At 43.8% G+C, this 19,630-nt stretch overlaps 1 protein-coding gene across 1 annotated transcript; it reads left to right on the top strand.

The window, feature by feature from the left end:
• Positions 1–15,147: 15,147 nt before the first annotated feature.
• CD70 (CD70 molecule) lies at positions 15,148–19,614 on the top strand. The gene is made up of 4 exons (XM_032625477.1): positions 15,148–15,184; positions 15,295–15,620; positions 16,607–16,640; positions 18,786–19,614. Exons 1-4 carry the CDS (start codon positions 15,148–15,150, stop codon positions 19,172–19,174), a joined length of 786 nt encoding a protein of 261 aa, XP_032481368.1. The 3' UTR covers positions 19,175–19,614.
• The last annotated feature ends 16 nt before the right edge of the window (positions 19,615–19,630 follow it).

Raw genomic sequence — 19,630 nt, 5'->3', positions numbered from 1 at the left:
ATTCCTGTCCTGCCCCTAGGTTCTTCAGAACCTTTTTTTTTTTTAGATTCCATATATATATGTGTTAGCATACGGTATTTGTTTTTCTCTTTCTGACTTACTTCACTCTGTATGACAGTCTCTAGGTCCATCCACCTCACTACAAATAACTCAATTTCATTTCTTTTTATGGCTGAGAAATATTCCATCGTACATATGTGCCACATCTTCTTTATCCATTCATCTGTCTATGGACACTTAGGTTGCTTCCAGGTCCTGGTGTTTGAAATCTTTTATTGTTACCTTGGCTAAGTGAATAACTATTGTTTCACAGTGACCTATGACCTATCTGACTGTTCGAGACCATTTTGATATTTTTTGACAAAACTTCCTAAATCAAATTCTACTGAATTCCTTTTGACCTCTAGCTAACTTTGAGATGCTTCAAAGGGCCCCTGAAACACTGCAAAAAGAAATATTAAACTAATTAAGGTCATTGGTATGTTAAATTACATGGGAAGTATTGTCAAATGAGTAATAAATCTTCCTAGGTTATATTGTATGGTAAATGTAAGTAATATAGATATTCTAGAAATTATATACAGTTCCTGAAATTCTGACATGTCCTGGCAAAATGTTATCAGTCATAATTCTAGTTATTATCTGAAAGTGTTGTGTTTCACAGCAGTTAACTAAGTTACTTTGTCAACTGCAATGTGGTCAGATTTTAAACGTGCCTCAGGTCTTTTGACATTATAGACACTTATGGTTTCACTCTAATGTCTTTGCAAAAGTGCTTCCTTTTCAAGAAGATTATAGTAAGGACTTTTGGATAGATACAAGCTCCTGACTTTCAGACCATAATGCTGAACTGGGTAAGAAATTGAAGAATTCTAATGAAAATCCTGATGGCTTCATAAAAAGTTAACAAAAAGACTGAGTGAACTGGTGAATATGGTTATAATTTTTTATGGTTTCTTCCTGAAAAATTACTGGTTTAAATCTGTGTTTTCCACATATAGTAAAACATTCCCCTCAAACTCATTATGACTTATAGTAATTTGGTAAGTTATACATTTGTAAGCAGAACTGAAACATTTATCTTTTCTCTCTGACTGCTCCCTCCAGAGATGGGAAGCTATTAGTTTCCCAGCAGCTTTATCAGATAAATTTGGAAGGCTACATACTAACAGGTACAGAAATCTCAAGGTATTTTGGGGACCTTGAAAAGGGAGGAATTCACCTACATCTGTTAGGCAAAATCTGTGATAAACCCTTGGCATGAGTTTCTTAGCCCTGAGAGGTCTTTTAAAAGTTCAATCTGGATAAATGTATGGTGGAGTAGAAGGACGTGCTCTCACTCCCTCTTGCAAGAACACCAGAATCACAACTAATTGCTGGACAGTCATCCTCAGGAAGACACTGGAACTCACCAAAAATGATACCCCACATCCACAGACAAAGGAGAAGCCACAGTGAGACGGTAGGGGGCGCAATCACAGTAAAATCAAATCCCATAACTGCTGGGTGGGTGACTCACAGACTGGAGAACACTTATACCACAGAAGTCCACCCACTGGCGTGAAGGTTCTGAGCCCTACGTCAGGCTTCCCAACCTGGGGGTCCGGCAATGGGAGGAGGAATTCCTAGAGAATCAGACCTTGAAGCCTAGTCGGATTTGATTGCAGGACTTCAACAAGACTGGGGGAAACAGAGACTCCACTCTTGGAGGGCACACACAAAGTAGTGAGCACAACGGGACCCAGGGGAAGGAGCAGTGGCCCCAGGGGTGACTGAACCAGACCTACCTGCTAGTGTTGGAGGGTCTCCTGCAGAGGCGGGGGGTGGCTGTGGCTCACCATGGGGACAAGGACACTGGCAGCAGAAGTTCTGGGAAGTACTCTTTGGCATGCAGCCTCCCAGAGTCTGTCATTAGCCCCACCAAAGAGCCCAGGTAGGCTCCAGTGTTGGGCTGCCTCAGGCCAAACAACCAACAGGGAGGGAACCCAGCCCCACCCATCAGCAGACAAGCGGATTAAAGTTTTACTGAGCTCTGCCCACCAGAGCAACAGCCAGCTCTACCCACCACCAGTCTCTCCCATCAGGAAACTTCCACAAGCCTCTTAGATAGTCTCATCCACCAGAGGGCAGACAGCAGAAGCAAGAAGAACTACAATCCTGCAGCCTGTGGAACAAAAACCACATTCACAGAAAGACAGATAACATGAAAAGGCAGAGGGCTATGTATCAGATGAAGGAACAAGATAAAACCCCAGAAAAACAATGAAATTAAGTGAAGATAGGCAACCTTCCAGAAAAAGAATTCAGAATATTGATAGTGAAGATGATCCAGGACCTCAGAAAACAAATGGAGGCAAAGATCGAGATGATGCAAGAAATGTTTAACAAAGACCTAGAAGAATTAAAGAAAAAACAAACAGAGATGAACAATACAATAATTGAAATGAAAACTACACTAGAAGGAATCAATAGCAGAATAACCGAGGCAGAAGAACGGATAAGTGACCTGGAAGACAGAAGTGTGGAATTCACTGCCACAGAACAGAATAAAGAAAAAATAATGAAAAGAAATGAAGACAGCCTAAGAGAACTCTGGGGTAACATTAAATGTAACAACATTCGCATTATAGGGGTCCCAGAAGGAGAAGAGAGAGAGAAAGGACCCAAGAAAATATTTGAAGAGATTATAGTTGAAAACTTCCTTAACATGGGAAAGGAAATAGCCACCCAAGTCCAGGAAGTGCAGCGAGTCCCATACAGGATAAATCCAAGGAGAAACACACCGAGACACATAGTAATCAAATTGGCAAAAATTAAAGACACAGAAAAATTATTGAAAGCAGCAAGGGGATAAATGACAAATAATATACAAGGGAACTCCCATAAGGTTAACAGCTGATTTCTCAGCAGAAACTCTATAAGCCAGGAAGGAGTGGGATGACAAACTTAAAGTGATGAAAGGGAAGAACCTACAACCAAGATTACTCTACCCAGCAAGGATCTCATTCAGATTCGATGGAGAAATCAAAAGCTTTACAGACAAGCAAAAGCTAAGAGAATTCAGCACCACCAAACCAGCTCTACAACAAACGCTAAAGGAACTTCTCTAAGTGGGAAACACAAGAGAAGAAAAGGACCTAAAAAACAAACCCAGAACAATTAAGAAAATGGTCATAGGAACATACATATCGATAATTACCTTAAAAGTGAATGGATTAAATGCTCCAACCAAAAGACACAGGCTTGCTGAATGGATACAAAAACAAGACCCATATATATGCTGTCTACAAGAGACCCACTTCAGACCTAGGGACACATACAGAGTGAAAGTGAGGGGATGGAAAAAGATATTCCATGCAAATGGAAATCAAAAGAAAGCTGGAGTAGCAATACTCATATCAGATAAAATAGACTTTAAAATAAAGAATGTTACAAGAGACAAGGAAGGACACTACATAGTGATCAAGGGATCAATCCAAGAAGAAGATATAGCAATTATAAATATATATGCACCCAACATAGGAGCACCTCAATACATAAGGCAACTGTTAACAGCTATAAAAGAGGAAATCGACAGTAACACAATAATAGTGGGGGACTTTAACACCTCACTTACACCAATGGACAGGTCAACCAGAATGAAAATAAATAAGGAAACAGAAGCTTTAAATGACACAACAGACCAGATAGATTTAATTGATATTTATATGACATTCCATCCAAAAACAGCAGTTTACACTTTCTTCTCAAGTGCACACAGAACATTCTCCAGGATAGATCACATCCTGGGTCACAAATCAAGCCTCAATAAATTTAAGAAAATTGAAATCATATCAAGCATCTTTTCTGACCACAATACTATGAGATTAGAAATGAATTACAGGGAAAGAAACGTAAATAACACAAACACATGGAGGCTACACGATACATTACTAAATAACCAAGAGATCACTGAAGAAATCAAAGAGGAAATCAAAAAATACCTGGAGACAAATGACAATGAAAACACGACGATCCAAAATCTATGGGATGCAGCATAAGCAGCTCTAAGAGGGAAGTTTATAGCTATACAAGCCTACCTCAGGAAACAAGAAAAACCTCAAATAAACAATCTAATCTTATACCTAAAGGAACTAGAGAAAGAAGAACAAATAAAACCCAAAGTTAGCAGAAGAAAGAAATCATAAAGATCAGAACAGAAATAAATGAAATAGAAACAAAGAAAACAATAGCAAAGATCAATAAAACTAAAGGCTGGTTCTTTGAGAAGATAAACAAAATTGATAAACCATTAGCCAGACTCATCAAGAAAAAGAAGGAGAGGACTCAAATCAATAAAATTAGAAATGAAAAAGGAGAAGTTACAAAAGACACTGCAGAAATACAAAGCATCCTAAGAGACTACTACAAGCAACTCTATGCCAATAAAATGGACAACCTAGAAGAAATGGACAAATTCTTAGAAAGGTATAACCTTCCAAGACTAAACTAGGAAGAAACAGAAAACATGAACAGACCAATCACAAGGAATGGAATAGAAGCTGTGATTAAATATCTTCCAACAAACAAAAGTCCAGGACCAGATGGCTTCACAGGTGAATTCTATCAAACATTTAGAGAAGAGCCAACACCCATCCTTCTCAAACTCTTCCAAAAAATTGCAGAGGAAGGAACACTCCCAAACTCATTCTATGAGGCCACCATCACCCTGATACCAAAACCAGACAAAGATACTACAAAAAAAGAAAATTACAGACCAATATCACTGATGAATATAGATGCAAAAATCCTCAACAAAATACTAGCAAACAGAATCCAACAACACATTTAAAGGATCATACACCATGATCAAGTGGGATTTATCCCAGGGATGCAAGGATTCTTCAGTGTATGCAAATCAACCAATGTGATTCACCATATTATCAAATTGATGAATAAAAACCATATGATCATCTCAATAGATGCAGAAAAAGCTTTTGACAAAATTCAACACCGATTTATGATAAAAACTCTCCAGAAAGTGGGCATAGAGGGAAAGTACCTCAACATAATAAAGGCCATATAAGACAAACCCACAGCAAACATCATTCTCAATGGTGAAAAACTGAAAGCATTTCCCCTAAGATAAGGAACAAGACAAGGATGTCCACTCTCACCACTATTATTCAACATAGTTTTGGAAGTCCTAGCCATGGCAATCAGAGAAGAAAAAGAAATAAAAGGAATACAAATTGGAAAAGAAGAAGTAAAACTGTCACTGTTTGCAGATGATATGACACTATACTTAGAGAATCCTAAAAATGCCACCAGAAAACTACTAGAGCTAATCAATGAATTTGGTAAAGTTGCAGGATACAAAATTATGCACATAAATCTCTTGCATTCCTATACACTAATGATGAAAAGTCTGAAAGAGAAATTAAGGAAGCGCTTCCATTAACTTTGCAACAAAAAGAATAAAATACCTAGGAATAAACCTACCTAGGGAGACAAAATACCTGTATGCAGAAAACTATAAGACACTGATGAAAGAAATTAAAGATGATACCAACAGATGGAGAGATATACAATGTCCTTGGATTGGAAAAATCAATATTGTGAAAATGACTATACTACCCAAAGCAATCTACAGATTCAATGCAATCCCTATCAAATTACCAGTGGCATTTTTTACGGAACTAGAACAAAAAATCTTAAAAGTTGTATGGAGACACAAAAGACCCCGAATAGCCAAAGCAGTCTTGAGGGAAAAAAATGGAACTGGAGGAATCAGACTCCCTGACTTCAGACTATACTACAAAGCTACAGTAATCAAGAAAATATGGTACTGGCACAAAAACAGAAACATAGATCAATGGAACAAGATAGAAAGCCCAGATGTAAACCCATGCACCTATGGTCAACTAATCTATGACAACGGAGGCAAGGATATACAATGGAGAAAAGACAGTCTCTTCAATAAGTGGTGCTGGGAAAACTGGACAGCTACATATAAAAGAATGAAATTAGAACACTCCCTAACACCATACACAAAAATAAACTCAAAATGGATTAGAGACCTAGATGTAAGACCAGACACTATAAAACTCTTAGAGGAAAACATAGGAAGAACACTCTTTGACATAAATCACAGCAAGATCTTTTTTGATCCACCTCCTAGAGTAATGGAAATAAAAACAAAAATAAACAAATGGGACTTAATGAAACTTCAAAGCTTTTGCACAACAAAGGAAACCATAAACAAGACGAAAAGACAACCTTCAGAATGGGAGAAAATATTTGCAAACGAATCAACGGACAAAGGATTAATCTCTAAAATATATAAACAGCTCATGCAGCTCAATATAAAAGAAACAGACAACCCAATCAATAAATGGGCAGAAGACCTAAATAGACATTTCTCCAAAGAAGACATACAGATGGCCAAGAAGCACATGAAAAGCTGCTCAACATCACTAATTATTAGAGAAATGCAAATCAAAACTACCATGAGGTATCACCTCACACCGGTTAGAAAGGGCATCATCAGAAAATCTACAAACAACAAATGCTGGAGAGGGTGCAGAGAAAAGGGAACCCTCTTGCACTGTTGGTGGGAATGTAAATTGATACAGCCACTATGCAGAAGAGTATGGAGGTTCCTTAAAAAACTAAAAATAGAATTACCATATGATCCAGCAATCCCGCTACTGGGCATATACCCAGAGAAATCCATAATTCAAAAAGACACATGCACCCCAGTGTTCACTGCAGCACTATTTACAATAGCCAGGTCATAGAAGCAACCTAAATGTCCATTGACAGTCGAGTGGATAAAGAAGTTGTGGTACATATATACAATAGAATATTAGTCAGCCATAAAAAGGAACGAAATTGGGTCATTTGTTGAGACGTGGATGGATCTAGAGACTGTCATACAGAGTGAAGTAAGTCAGAAAGAGAAAAACAAATATTGTATATTAACGCATGTATGTGGAACCTAGAAAAATGGTACAGATGAACCAGTTTGCAGGGCAGAAGTTGAGACACAGATGTAGAGAACAAACATATGGACACCAAGGGGGGAAAGTGGCAGGGGGGTGGGGATGCTGGTGTGATGAATCGAGCGATTGGGATTAACATGTATACACTGATGTGTATAAAATTGATGACTAATAAGAACCTGCTGTATAAAAAAATAAATAAAATTTAAAAATTTTAAAAAAAGTTCAATCTGAGGCTGTTTGCAAAATTTTCAGCAAGCAAAAAGCCTATATGATCAATTATAGTTATACAAATCATCAGGCCAAGTTTATTGGACCAGACTTATTTTGCAAACAAATTAGTCTTCATTTGGCTATATTTGATAGAAATGAGGGTAATTTTAGAGAGAAAAAGATTATTTCAGTGAATATTAAATGCCAGTTATGCTAATGGAGGTCTGTATTTACTAAGACTCCCTTCCTGGACAATTCTTTGCTGTTATGTTATTTTAATGTAAAGATTAATTGAATTATTAAAGGACACTCTAAGTTTGTTTCTGAAGCTTATCTCAGTAATCTACCTTTGGATGAAGGTCAGATGCCCCACGACCTGCAATCAGGGGATTAAGCATACTGGAAAAGACATAATTTTTTTTTTTTTTTTTTTGCGGTACGCGGGCCTCTCACTGTTGTGGCCTCTCCCATCGCGGAGCACAGGCTCCGGACGCACAGGCTCAGTGGCCATGGCTCACGGGCCCAGCAGCTCCGCGGCATGTGGGATCTTCCCGGACCGGGGCACGAACCCGTGTCCCCTGCATTGGCAGGCGGACTCTCAACCACTGCGCCACCAGGGAAGCCCGGAAAAGACATAATTTAAAAGACTCTCTCCAACCTAGAAGGAAAGACCCTTATCAGGTACTCTTAACTAGCTCATGCATACTGAAACTGAAGGGAACTGACTCTTGCACTAATTCCCACTCACAAAGGGCCCCTGCACTGGACTGGCCTCTGGGAGGACTGCTGACCTCAAAATCACCTTAAAACAATGCTCAAACAGAGAAGAAGCTACACTCCACCAGGAAGAGAAGAAGGCATCAGAAGTAGACAGCTTACCCAAGATACTGGACCTGATTCATATTATCATTTACAGTGTTTTCCTGACCACTTGGGCCTTTGCATATGAGTCAAATGTTTTTCTACCATGGGCTCAATCCTATGCTAATTTAAAAAATCAATCCAATTGCTGGGTCTGTGGCCAATTACCTGTGTCTAGTACTTCTGGTTTACCTGAGTGGATTTCTCCACTCCAAGGCTCTCATCGGTTGGCCCTTAGGAAATTTATTTTAAAAGAAAAATTATAATTGTGTTCAGGTCACTATTGATATTAGTTGGGATCCCCTCACCTGGCCAGTTACTAACGCCTGCTCTGACCCTGGCCGTAAATATGAATTTTCCTCTAAAGTTACTCGAGCTCAGTTAGAGCAGCAAGCAAAATTTCAGCCAAGGAATAAAACCTCCCACAATTATGGGAGGGATTTATGCAGTTAACACCAGGCTATGGTCATTGAAGTTTAAAGGCTCCTCTATGTTGGGAACAATTTAATCATAGTAAGGATAACCAGTCTAGTAACACTAGGAAACTGGGCCGGGTGCCTTATGGACAGTGCCAATGTATAATTTCCCCGAAAGATCAGGATTGGTACAGAACAGATGAAGTCAGATGACCTGGGATATACTGGGCTTCACCTGATGGAAGTTCTTGGCTTAATTCTGACTTATGACTTTACTAATACTGCTAGCTCTATTATTTTTTATATTGTCTGTTTTACAAAATTGTTGTTTCTTGCATTACCAAATGTGTGACTGAGCCTCTTATAAAATGATATCTAGTTCCATATAGGATCAATGATGGTAAGAGTGTAACTCTAGATATGGGAAGAAGCAAGAGGGAATATTTTCCTGGACCATGAGAGACTAGTAAAACGGGTGGTCCAGAGACTTTCTGCCACTCCCAAGGCCTAGTCCTGTAATAGCACACTGAGAGTCCCATCAGTGAAATCTTCGCCAGACCTGGGAGTGAACATTCCTAGCACCGTGGGACAAAACAGTCATGAAATGCCTCCCAAACCGTGGTCAAATTTATGGCCACGAAGGGGCCCTGCCAACGGGAAACTGGCACTTGCCATCTACCTCTACAAAGATTAAATCATGGCCACTGCAGCTGCTGACCTCCAACACCCCCTGAAAGGAGTTCCGGGTGGAGATCAGGAATGAGGCACTCTGTGCTCTGGGAAAAGCTGGCAGAACAGGTCTTCAGATAGCTAGATATTTTCAGGAGAAGATTTTATGAGCCCAATTCTTGCATCTTCTCATACCTAGAGAAACACTGACATCATTAACGATTACATCTGCTTTGGCTATTAAGGAGAAAATGACAATTAAAAAGTCAAAATGGTATAGCTGTGGTTCAGACATCCAAGGAAATAACTAGGTGACACTATGGACGTGATTTCGGACAAGTCCTTGTATTGCTAAGAACTTGAGTTTTCTGAGCTGTGTCGGACTTGAGATGCCACCAGCTACTCTCAAAACAATGTCTGCAGGCAGCTGGTGGCCACAGCCTTACTTTTTAAAGGTCTCCTCTCGTAACTATTATATTTTTAAACAATGAACTTGCTTTAGATAGTATGTTAACAAGAAAACACGTGTAGTGACCAATAGCACCTGTTATCTATGTGTTAATACCACATCAAAAGTTAAAACCTACTTAGATAAAACTAGACAACTGGCTACCTGGCTAGAAGTCTCCCCAAAGTGCCAGGTCCAGACTGGGTTTCAGGCTTATTCTCCTGAAAATAAATGAGATCTATTTTGGCTATTAACGTCAGGTTGTCACTCCTCCAACTACTTCTAACTGGGTCTGTTACACCTACATCAATCATACTGGGCTAATAGAAGAGGACATCAAAAATGTATATGACCGGGCTTCCCTGGTGGCGCAGTTGTTGAGAGTCCACCTGCTGATGCAGGGGACGCGGGTCCGTGCCCCGGTCCAGGGGGATCCCACATGCCGCGGAGCGGCTGGGCCCGTGAGTCATGGCCGCTGAGCCTGCGCGTCCAGAGCCTGTGCTCCGCAACGGGAGAGGCCACAACAGTGAGAGGCCCGCGTACCGCAAAAAAAAAAAAAAAAAAAAAAAAAAAGTATATGACCATGCCAACTGGCTCCATTCTTTTGGACAGGGTAACCCAAACGCTGACTCTCATCTGGACCAGGATTAAAATTGCTACCAAATATAACCTGGTTATTACTCCTGCTTGGGCCCCTGGTTACAGTAATTCTTTTACTGATCTTTGGCCCCTGCCATCTTAATCTGCTTGTCTAGTTTGTTCTTTCTAAAGACACAACGGTTTCCCAGACAAGGTGAAGGTGATTCAGAGGTTCCAGCCACTCCTCGGAACAGATCGTGCGAGAATAACAGCGGAAGTCACCCTGGATCCCTTAACAAGACTGAGTGAGAGCTCTGTGACCCCAGCTAGGTAGGGTCTGCTAGCCCGCTGCCAGCCTGAAGAAGCTACAGAAGATAGACCTACACCCTTCATCCTCCCAGTAAAGATTTCTTGGGGTTCACATCTCTCAGGGGGGATTTGAGGCAGGAGATAGATGGGCCCCAGGCTGAGCAGCTAGAGTTCATTCCCTGGGGACAGAAACTCCATAACAGCAGGAACCAGTGAGGAAGCTGAGCCCTGCCCAGAGAAAAGACCACATATTCCGCATTCTCGAAGTCAAGGAGATCTTCCCAACTACACACGCACAGAAAGGCTCCTCGAAGGTCAAAAGGAAGGGGGCGTCACCTCATAGTAAGTGATGCCAACCTACCCATAGTCCTCTTCGCTAGCATCCGTCTTGGCTAAGAGATGTGCACACACACATGGGAGGACCCTGGGATAACCCAAATTCGGACTCAGAACCAGGCAAATCAAAATGATTGGCCAGGGACTTCCCTGGTGGTTCAGAAGTGGGAAGATTATGTAGTTAAAGGGGAACTGAACACTGACAGCCTTTGGTCTCCTTCCTTCCTGTTAGCACTCTGGCAAGGACAACACCAAGTGGCACAGCCCTAGGGCAACTTGGGGACATTCACAGCAAAGGGACACCTGAGTTGGCATCTTCAAGCCGCCCCTGGTTCCCAAGGGCGATCTTACTTCCTGCACCCAGATTTCCGCCCCCGGGGCTGCCTCCCTCCACCCCCTCCCCTGCACTGTGCCTGGTCTCCCCTGGCTTCTCAGAAGTCCTGAAGAAGGGGGAAAATTACCTTGCAAGGGGAAGGGAGCCCATCACATCCCCTCCCTGCAGCCTCATCTTGCTTGCAGGTGGAGGAAGCTCTGCTTTCAATACTTCCTTAAACACCAGCAAACCACCCCAAGCAGAACTGCATCGTCTAGAGAGCAATCGATCGATGGAGCCCCCGCAGTGTCCCCAGCCCAGTAATCCAGAGCAGTGGGAAAACCCAGGCGAGTGATGCAAATGTACAATGAAAGCCAGGCACTTCCTGCCTTCAAGTTCTTCGCTGTGTGGATGAAGCTGATATGTCTCTGAGCCTGCTTTCGGTGGAAAATGAGAATCAGAGCATCACCCAGTTCCTAGGGCTCGGGTGAAGGTTCCAAAAGGTGATACCTGCCTAGTTCTTAGCATGGGAATAAGCCCTCAATATGAATGACCCTTTGGATTGCTTTCTGTTTCTTTGTTACCACGGCAGGTGCCACATTGAATATGTGTGTGTACATCTCCGTTTGTGACACGTGCGTGCGAGTGTGCTTACGAAATGAAATCCTTGAAGTGAAACTGATGGACATTAGAGGAGGGTGCATTTTGGGATCTTGATGGATTTGCCAAACTGTCCTTTGAAGAGGCTGGATCCATTTCAAATCCCAGCATCCGGGTATCAGGGATGCTTTTCACCTACATGCTTGCAACACCGTGAATCTTCAGATTCAACCAACGCTCTGATCATTTACCAAATTACGATAGGTGCAAAAGAAAAGGTGTATTCCGTGTGCTTTTAATTTTTAGTTATCTTATTCAGAACAGAGAGAATATTGCGTTTCACATTCGATCATGTATCTTTTAAGAACCCGACTTCATATTCATTTCATTTTCTAGAAAGTGTTAGTCACTTCTTAATGACTTAACTTCTGAGTTATATATCTTAGAACAGTTTTGTCTATTTTGGGCCTATCAAACCTTTCTTTTTTCTGTCTTGCTGCGTGTGTGTGTGTGTGTGTGTGTGTGTGTGCCTTTAACTTGGAAGGTATTTTTAATGCAGACATTATTAATTTATATGTGAAACATAGCAACATTCTCTTTTATGTCTTCTTCGGTTTTTTTCTAACATACTTAAAAACTCTGCACTGCACCCAGATGAATTTTTATGAATGTATCATACTTTCATAACTGTACATAACCGTACATCAGTACTTTCATAACTGAAAGTGGGGTCTGGCTATTCACTGTTCAAAAGCCAATAAAGAGGCAAGGTCGTTGGAAAGGAAAGTTTGCTTTATTTTCAGATGCCGGCGACGGGGGTGGGGGATGGCGGGGGAGCAGAGGGCGGACTTCTGACCAAAGGCCGACCCTCCGCCCCCCATAATCAGTGGGCAAGAGCTTTTATACACGGGGGGAGGGGACTACATGCAGAAACAGTCATTTTGAAATTGGTCAGCGGTGGTCTGGCCAGCATCATCTTGATTGCTTCAAGTACAGTTCAAGTCTTCATTTCCAGGGTCGGTTTGTTCCCATTTCCTTAAGGCCAATTATTGGAATTGTGGCAACTTATGTCATGGCTACGTCCCGGTCATCGTGTAGTTAACTTCTTCCACCTGGTGGAGGTATCAGTATCTACAAGACAGCTCACAGGATAGGGCTCGGAATATTATCTAGAGCCCTCGAGAAGGAACTAAAGGTCCTTGATTTTGCTTAATGACTAAACTATTATTATTTAGTCTTATTGGGCTGTTTTCCTTTGTTTCTGCATTCTCCCTTCTCTGATTAAACTTATTCTTTGGCTGAAATTTGTCTACAGACAAAAGGTAGGCGGAGGACGTTGGGAGGAAAGACCACAGGGCCCTGCTCCGTTTCACTTTCATGGCTTCTTTTTTGTTTTTTATGTTCGTGAAAGTGACGAAATTTGCATTTTATAGCCAAGAGGGCTGGCGTCATCTTTCTGTGTTAATCAGCTACCTGAACTTCTTTGTGAATTGTCTGCTTGTACCCATTGCCCTTGTTCTAATGAGCATTTCCTGGGGGGATATGGCAACATTAAAAGCTAGCCTTTATTGACCACTTGCTGTGTGCCTGCGCTATGCTAAGGGCCTCGCATGTGTCTCTCCTTAAAATCTCATCACAGCCCATTTTATTATTATTTAAATTTTTTATTTTAATACAATTTTTAAAGGTTGCTTTCTATTTGCAGTTATTACAAAGTATCAGCTACATTCCCCGTGTTGTACGGTACATGGTTGAATCTGTCTTACAGCCAGTAGTTTGAACCTCTCACTTCCCTACTCCTATATTGTCCGCACACACACTGGTAACCACCAGTTTGTTCTATCTGCGACTCTGCTTTTTTTATGTTATATTCACCAGTTTGTTGTATTTCACAGCCCATTTTATAGATGGAAACATTGAACTTAAGCTGATGGGGGTGTGAGTTTCCCAAAGGCTAAAATGTGACATTCCAGAGATTGGAATCCAGGTGTGTTGAGAAACTCCAGACCCTACATACTTAACCATGCTCGGTAGCAATTATTTTTGACTGTGAATGGCTTTCAGCTAGATGGAGGTAGGGAAGGGACACCAGGTGGGCTGCAAAGAACCATCAAAGGTCCAGAGTGGGGACCATGACAAGACAGGGATTGGAAGGTCTTGCAGATGGAGTTAGCCAGCAGAGCTAGACTTTAGAACCCAGCGGGGGTTTCACACAGTATGAAAGAAGGTCGGGGACAGTTCCGAGGATCACGCCCCCAGGCTCAGGAGAGCTTAATGTCCCTTTGAGGGTGCTGCTGGCTAAACCCTCAGGCCTGGGATCCTAGGGTTTTCATAAAGGAAATTCCTTTTGTAGTTGGGGGTCTCAGGGAGTATACGATCACCTGGATCCCAGGAATTCCGGACACTTTGGTCTCCCCTCTTTCTTCTACCTGCCCTCCCACACCAGCAAATGCTGCTGGCTCCAGCTCTGACATCTATTCACCTGCCATTCACCTCCTTCTTCTCTCCCCCACCCCACTCCCAGCCCAGGCCAGGCCACTGTAACTCCTCACTCTGGAATGAAATTTTCAAGTCTCAGTGTCTACAAGTAAAGCTTCTTAGACCACAGCCACGTGTACTTGGCACATACAGTCTGTGACAGCTGAGTGGCTTGATTCACTGATACTAACAAAGTACTGTCCCAACCCTACAAAGCCCAGGTAGTGTCTCTTCATCTTGTAGCTACGCCGTTGTTACTCGTTTCCTGAGGCTGCCATAACAGAGCACCACCCACTAGTGGCTTGAAACGACAGAATTTTGCCCTTTCACCATTCTGGAGGCCAGAGATCTGAAATCAAGGTGTCCGAAGGGCTGCGCTCCTTTCAAAGGCTTTAGGGGAGATTCCTTCTTTGCCTCTTTCTGGCTTCTGGGGTTTGCCGGCAATCCTTGGGGTTCTTTGGTGTATTTTGCATCACTCCAATGTCTACCTCCAACTTTCCTCTGTGTCTCTGTGTGTCCTCTCCTTTTCCTATGAAGACATCATGGGATGTAGGGTCCACCCTCATCCTTACTTCTCAAAGACCCTGTTGCCAGATGAGGTCACGTGCTGAAGTTCTGGGTGGACGTGAATTGGGGAGTGACATATTCAAGCCACTACGGTCATGAAGAACGGGTGTCCTCCAAGACCACAGGGCAAGAGAATTGAAAGGCAGTGTGGCATGTTTACAAGATCAGGCTATGGAAGTGACCCTTGGTCCGCTTCTACTCTCTACCTATTAGGCAGGCCAGTCATGTGACCGCATCAGGGGTGGTCCCACCACGGGGGCGTCAGGGAGGCTGGGAAGATGGAGAGGAACACGTGGATATTGGGGGACCCCTCCTCCATCCCTGGGTGCTGTGGCTGTAGCCCTGAGGCCCAGCAGAGCATCTGGCCCATAGTGGATGTTCAATGAAGGTTTTTTGAATGAGTACCAGGAAGGTGAGTGTGGGAAGTCAAATAGAAAAATTGAGGGGCACCCTGGCCCACCTACTCTGCAGACTGGGGACCGGCAGAAGCTGGAGGGGAATTCCCTGCACTGTGGAACTGAGTCTGGTCCCTCCCTTTGCCGGACATCCCCAGGGTGGGGCATGGTTGGTCCCTGGCAGGTTCAGGCAGGCAGAGGGCCCGTAGCTGCATGAGAGCTGAGGTTCCTTCCCTCTTCCTGCCTCTACACACCCTCCACCCTGCCACACAGCTGATGAAGTGCTTGCAGAGGATCATGATAGCAGAAGAGGCCTCGGGCTGCCAGGTGCCCCACCGGCCCTGGGTGTCCATCCGGAGGGTGGCTTTGTTGCTGCTTCTCCTTGGCATGGTGATAGGCTGCCTCGTCTGCAGTGTGCGCCTCACCCGAAAGCAGCAGGTGGATTCAACTGGGGTAAGTCCAGAAGGGAGGATGAGAGAGACAGACGTACATCTGCCTCCTGCAAGCTCAGGAGCATGGGGACCTCCAGCTGGGGCCGGGCCCTGGGGAGGGGGTGCAGCGCCGAGGGCAGGTGAGCAACTGAGTGAGGAAAGAATCAGCTCAGGGCAGAGGGATGGTGAGCTAGAGCACAGACTAACAGACTCGCGACCAAAAAAGAAAAAGAAAACAAAAAGGTCAGAATGAGATGAATAAAAATCTGCCACGGGGGCTTCCCTGACAGTCCAGTGGTTAACACCCCTCGCTTCCAACGCAGTGGGGCGGGGGGTTCGATCCCTGGTCTGGGGAATTGATAGCCCGCATAGCACGTGGCGTGGCCAAACAATAGAAAAGACAACTGCCAGGAAGAAAGATCTGGTGGAAAAGAACAGAGCGAGAGAGACCAGAGCAGGGAGGGGAGGCGGGGGCGAGGCTGCCCCCGGGGGTCTCCTGCTCTGGATAGTCAGTTCTGCCGACACCAGGAGGTAAATCCCGGGTGGAGATCCCGGGGTGGAGGAAGATACATACCGTATGGGGGCCTGGAAAATGACTCGTCTTTGGTGTTCCCCCAGCAGGCTGACTCAGAGGCTGCTGGGGGCGTCTCAAAGCTGGGAAGGGGCAGTTCCGGGACCTCCAAGGACAGGAGGAACCCTGGACACCTACCACAGGGTCCGGCTTTGGGGGCTGCATTACGGGGGTGGGAGAGCTTTGCAGGGGAGAGAGGCAGGTGTGCCGAGGCGCCCTGTGTTATATCCTGGAAACAAAGAAGTTCTTCAGAAGGTCTTCTCTTCATGCTCACGGCTAGTTCAAACCTACTTTCTCTTTAAGAGTTCTTCACAAAGGTCCCAACTCAGTCCGGTGGGATGATGGGTGGATAGAAGGATGGGTCGAGAAAAGAGAGCTCTTCCCTCGGGAACACTCAAGACCTCTGGTCTCTTTTCTTTTCTTTTCTCTTCTTCCAGTGGGACTTAGCGGAGCTGCAGCTGAATCACACAGGTAAAACCAGATGCATATGTGTGTTGGAGAAAGAGAAAAGAAGGAGGGTGGGGGAGGGAGAGAGAGAAAGAGAAATTGAGAAAGGATGAGAAAAAGAAACAAAGAGAGGGAGATACGGCGGCGTTCTGTTGAGCACCCGCTTCCTGGCTCAGCCTTTTGTTTTCTCCCTTGGGAGATCCCAAACCAACTAAACCAAGCTAAGAGCCATCACTAACCTGCCCTCACTGAGGCCACAAACACTAATTAAGCGGCTACTGTGAGGCAAGCCCTGTTCTGGGTGTCCCGAGAGCCCACAGAACCGACAGAAATCCCTGCCCTGTCGGTGTTTCCCTTCTACCAAGAGGACCAGAAAATAAATAAATAAACAAGGAAAATATGCAGCATGCCAAGAGAGTAAAACACGCATCTGGTACTTCTGGGAGGAATATTAAATAAGGGAGGGGGATCGAGCAGGCCAGCGTTGGGTTTGCCCTTGAAGATGCGGTCATCGGGGAAGGCATCCCTGAGAAGGGGGCTTTAGAGCAAGGACGTGAAGGAACGTGAGGGCGGGTGCCATTTGGCAGTACTCTCCCAGCCTCTCTCTAACCCCCTTCCTCTTTGGGCCTCTCCCCCCGCCCCCCGCCCCCCACTCATCCCCGGAGGAAAATCGTCGTCTTTTTTCTCTGGGTGCTTTCTGCTCGGTCTGCTATGACAGAATAACAGACCAGAAGGCTTATAAACAAGACATTTCTTTCTCATGGTTCTGGGGGCTGTGAAGTCCAAGGCACCGGCAGATCTGGTGTCTGGCGAGAGTCCGCTTCCTGGTTCATAAACAGCCAACCATCTTCTTTTTTTCTTTTTTAAGTTTTTTTTTTTTTTTTTTTTGATGTGGACCATTTTTAACGTCTTTATTGAATTTTTCACAATCTTGCTTCTGTTCTTTAGCTGCGAGGCATGTGGGATTTTAGCTCCCCCGACTTAGGGATGGAACCCACACCCCATGCATTGGGAACATGGAGTCTTAACCACTGGACCACCAGGGAAGTCCCCAGCCGGCCATCTTCTCATCTTTTTGCTGGGTCTTCACGTGGCTGAAAGGGAGGGAGAGAGCTCTCCGAGCTCTTCTCTTTCTCTCCCCACCCCCCCTTTTTTTTTTTTTCTATTCTTTGGCCACCCCACATCACCCCACCCGGCCCCGCGGGGCATACGGGATCTTAGTTCCCCAGCCACGGATGGAACCCGTACCCCTGCATTGGAAGCACGGAGTCTTAACCACTGGACCCGCCAGGGAAGTCACTCTTTCTCTTTTTAAATTGAGATATAGTTGACATACAACGTTGTATTAGTTTCCGGTGTACATGATTCTCTATTTGTATATATTACAAAACGATCACCACAGTGTCTAGCTAACATAGTTACAATTTTTTTCTTGCCATGGGAACTTGTAAAATCTTCTCTCTTAGCAATTTTCAAATATACAACACAGTATCATTAACTCGAGTCACCATGCTGCACGTCACCCCGCCAGGACTTAGTTTATAACTTATTTTATAAGTTTTACCTTTCGACCGCCTTCACCTATTTTGCCCACCCCGGCTCCCACCTGTGGCAACCACCAGTCTGTTCTCTGTATCTATGAGCTTGAGTTTTGTTTTCTTTTAGATTGCACGTATAAGGGAAGCCATACAGTATTCGTCTTTGTCTGACTCACCCCTAGGTCCACCCATGTTGTCACAAGTGGCCGAATTTCCTTCTATTTTTATGGTTGAATTATATATATATGTATAATATCACATATATTATATATAATAATATATATAAACATCTTTATCCATTTTATATATATGTGTGTATGGTGTGTGTATATATATATACACGCACAATCCATACATATGTATATGTATACATATATGTGTGTGTATGTGTATATACAGATATATAGATATATAGATATCACATCTTCTTTCTCCATTCATCCATCAGTGGATATGGGGTCTCTTTTATAAGGGCTCCACCTTCATGATCTAATCACTTCCCAATGGCCCACCTTCTAATACCATCCCCTTGGGGGTTAGGTTTCAACATGGGAGTTTGGGGCATTCCCTCTCTAGCACTCAGTTTCCCTAAACCTCCATCCTTCCATCCCTTCTCTCACAACCCTCTCAGGATCGCGGCAGGACCCCAGGCTGCGCTGGCAGGGAAGCCCAGCCCTGGGCCGCTCCTTCGTGCATGGGCCAGAGCTGGACAACGGGCAGCTGCGTATCCAACGTGATGGCATTTATAGGCTGCACATCCAGGTGACCTTAGCCAACTGCTCTTCCTCTACGTGGACCGCCAAGCCCCTTAGCGCCACCCTGAGCGTGGCCATCTGCTTCCCCACAGCCCACAGCATCAGCCTGCTACGCGTCAACTTTCACCAAAGCTGCTCTGTCGCCTCCCAGCGCCTTACCTTCTTAGCCCACGGGGACATTCTCTGCACCAACCTTACTCCATCTCTGCTGCCCTCCAGAAACGCTGATGAGACTTTTTTTGGGATTCAGTGGGTGTGCCCTTGACCATTGCACTTCCTGGCCCAGGTTTGTTGAGAAGGAGTTTTTTCTTTGTTTTATCGTCAATTTATTCGTAAGTATTTTATTATTTTATTATTGTATTGTATCCAATGGTTGTATTTCTCTTCCTGAGAATGCATTGGCTTTTTTTTTTTAACTTTTTAATTATTTTTTCTTTTTTTGGTCGCACCATGTGGCATGTGGGATCTTAGTTCCCCAAGCAGGGAATGAACCCACACCCACCTGAAGGGCATCTAAAGGGCAGAGTCCTAACCACTGGACCACCGTGAGATTGCATTGTTAATGCACAGAAACATAATTGATGTTTCTATATTGATCTGGGGTGTGTATGTGCTGTTTTTCTGTTTGTTTCTTTGTTTTACTTTACAGAATCTGTTTATTAGATCCAACAGTTTTTGGTTAAAGTATTTTTTTAAAACTCTTCTAAAAATAAAAACAATT

Source organism: Phocoena sinus, chromosome 3 (genome assembly GCF_008692025.1).
Source record: "Phocoena sinus isolate mPhoSin1 chromosome 3, mPhoSin1.pri, whole genome shotgun sequence".
NCBI lineage: Eukaryota > Metazoa > Chordata > Mammalia > Artiodactyla > Phocoenidae > Phocoena > Phocoena sinus.
Note: the sequence above shows the minus strand (reverse complement) of the source record. Positions and strands in the feature narration are given on the sequence as shown.

Excerpts from the sequence above, each read along its gene's own strand:
- CD70 (XM_032625477.1), top strand. The coding sequence starts at position 15,148 with ATGTTCAATGAAGGTTTTTTGAATGAGTACCAGGAAG. Across the intron at positions 15,185-15,294 it reads TTTGAATGAGTACCAGGAAG|TCTGGTCCCTCCCTTTGCCG; the intron begins GTGAGTGTGGGA and ends TGTGGAACTGAG. Across the intron at positions 15,621-16,606 it reads AGCAGGTGGATTCAACTGGG|TGGGACTTAGCGGAGCTGCA; the intron begins GTAAGTCCAGAA and ends CTCTTCTTCCAG.